The following is a 1732-nucleotide window of genomic DNA, read 5'->3' as shown; positions in this document are numbered from 1 at the left end:
CAAAGCAAAGTGCAGCTTGTTTAAAAGACAATGTTTGGGTAACAGATCATTGGTGTTGCATAGTTTGTATGATATCTTAATTTCATAATATATCAAAGATTTATCTAACTGCTCTCCCACTATCTTCAAACTTTAGTTATCTTTAGCTAAAATTCTTGATGGCTAAGAAAAATATTGAAAAATATACATCCAGTTCACCTCTAGTAATTAGTAGCATTGTTATGAATTATTTACAACAATTATTAGAAGTGAAGGCTGATCCCAATTTCATTTTGCCAAAAGCCATTCCTTGTCATCATTTGATAAAAATCATTCACTAATGAATTTAATCTGGTGGCTAGTTTTGACAGAAATTGCCCATAAATGAGTCTGGCCACAAAACCAATTTTAAATCCAGAAAAACATTAGATGAATGACAGCAGGACTTCAGGGCTAAGTGTTGTCAAATTCATTTAAAATGTCAATTCAGTTGGCTTTTAGATTTTTAGCATGTATTACTAAAGAGTTGATTTTGATAAAAAAAGATCTCTATTTCTCTATAATTATCATTGATTTTTGTGTACAGCCCTCATGGTAATATGTGTTAAATGATGAAGTTTCTGGTTTTAGGATTCTTAGTGAATATATTCATCTAATTGCTAAAAACTTGGTTAATTATCAGACTTTGAAATGGACAGCTAACACTAACTTTTTCTCAAACAGTGCTACCATTTTTGTTACCAGTGAAGAATATTCATAGGTATATATTACATTTGTCTCTCATATCAATATTTCAGGGCATGGTTGCAAATGAGACTCTTGGCTACTACATGGCTCGCATTTATCAGTACCTTCTGAAGATAGGTATCAGTCCCAAGAAACTTAGATTCAGACAGCATCTAAGCAATGAAATGGCACATTATGCCTGCGATTGTTGGGATGCAGAGTGCCTTACTTCATACGGCTGGATTGAGTGTGTAGGCTGCGCAGACAGAAGTGCATATGATCTTGGCCAACATTCTAAAGCATCAGGTATGTATAGATGGTCTTCATGTTTTACTGTCAGTATAGTCCCTTTGTTGCTTTTTAAGTGCTTGAAGGAAGTTAGGACCATTTATTTAGGCCTGAGCCTCAAAGATAAAACAAATATTGTATTATCTTTCCTAGTTATGTCCGCCTTACACCTCATATTGATGGGATCTTAAGTAGTTAATAGCACATATTCAAATATGAAAAACTGTCAGTTTTCCTAAATATGAACTATAAAGTACTAAATATTGGTTATCTTCCTCATTGTTAAAATTATATTTGTCATACAAGTCTCATATGATTGAAAGTTTTCAATTTTAGCAGGAGTGTCTTCATATATTTTTAAAGGAGACTTATTTCTAACATCGGTCACATGCTTGCGTCTACAGGTGTAAGGTTAAGTGTTGAGAGACCCTTGAAGGAGCCTCGCATTGTGGATGCAGTTGTAGCTGTACCAGACAAGGGAATTGTTGGAAAGACTTTCAAGAAGGATGCCAAGGCAGTCCAAGAAGCTCTTGCTTTACTTTCAAATGAAGAGGCTGAGAAGATGGACAAAGCTCTAAGTGAAGCTGGGTATGAATTGAATTTCTTTCTTATCCCCAAATGTGGTATTGGCATATATCTGGACACACAGCTTTAGCATGAGTTTACTTTTGAGTTTCCATAATAAAGTCACTATTTACCAAGTTTAGACATGATGGTAGTAATTTGATTCTTAGTGTTT

General features: G+C 34.2%; 1 protein-coding gene across 1 annotated transcript in view; it reads left to right on the top strand.

The window, feature by feature from the left end:
- The window catches only part of LOC119591378 (glycine--tRNA ligase-like), a gene marked incomplete at its 3' end in the record, with an annotated part of 23493 nt that overhangs the window by 19903 nt on the left and 1858 nt on the right, over positions 1-1732 (top strand). Inside the window, 2 exon segments of the mRNA XM_037940119.1 lie at positions 777-1011; positions 1398-1581. Of these exon segments, the coding sequence (XP_037796047.1) occupies positions 777-1011; positions 1398-1581 (419 nt within the window).

This window comes from Penaeus monodon, chromosome 28, assembly GCF_015228065.2.
Source record: "Penaeus monodon isolate SGIC_2016 chromosome 28, NSTDA_Pmon_1, whole genome shotgun sequence".
Taxonomy (NCBI): domain Eukaryota; kingdom Metazoa; phylum Arthropoda; class Malacostraca; order Decapoda; family Penaeidae; genus Penaeus; species Penaeus monodon.
This window is presented reverse-complemented; position numbering and strand designations above follow the sequence as displayed.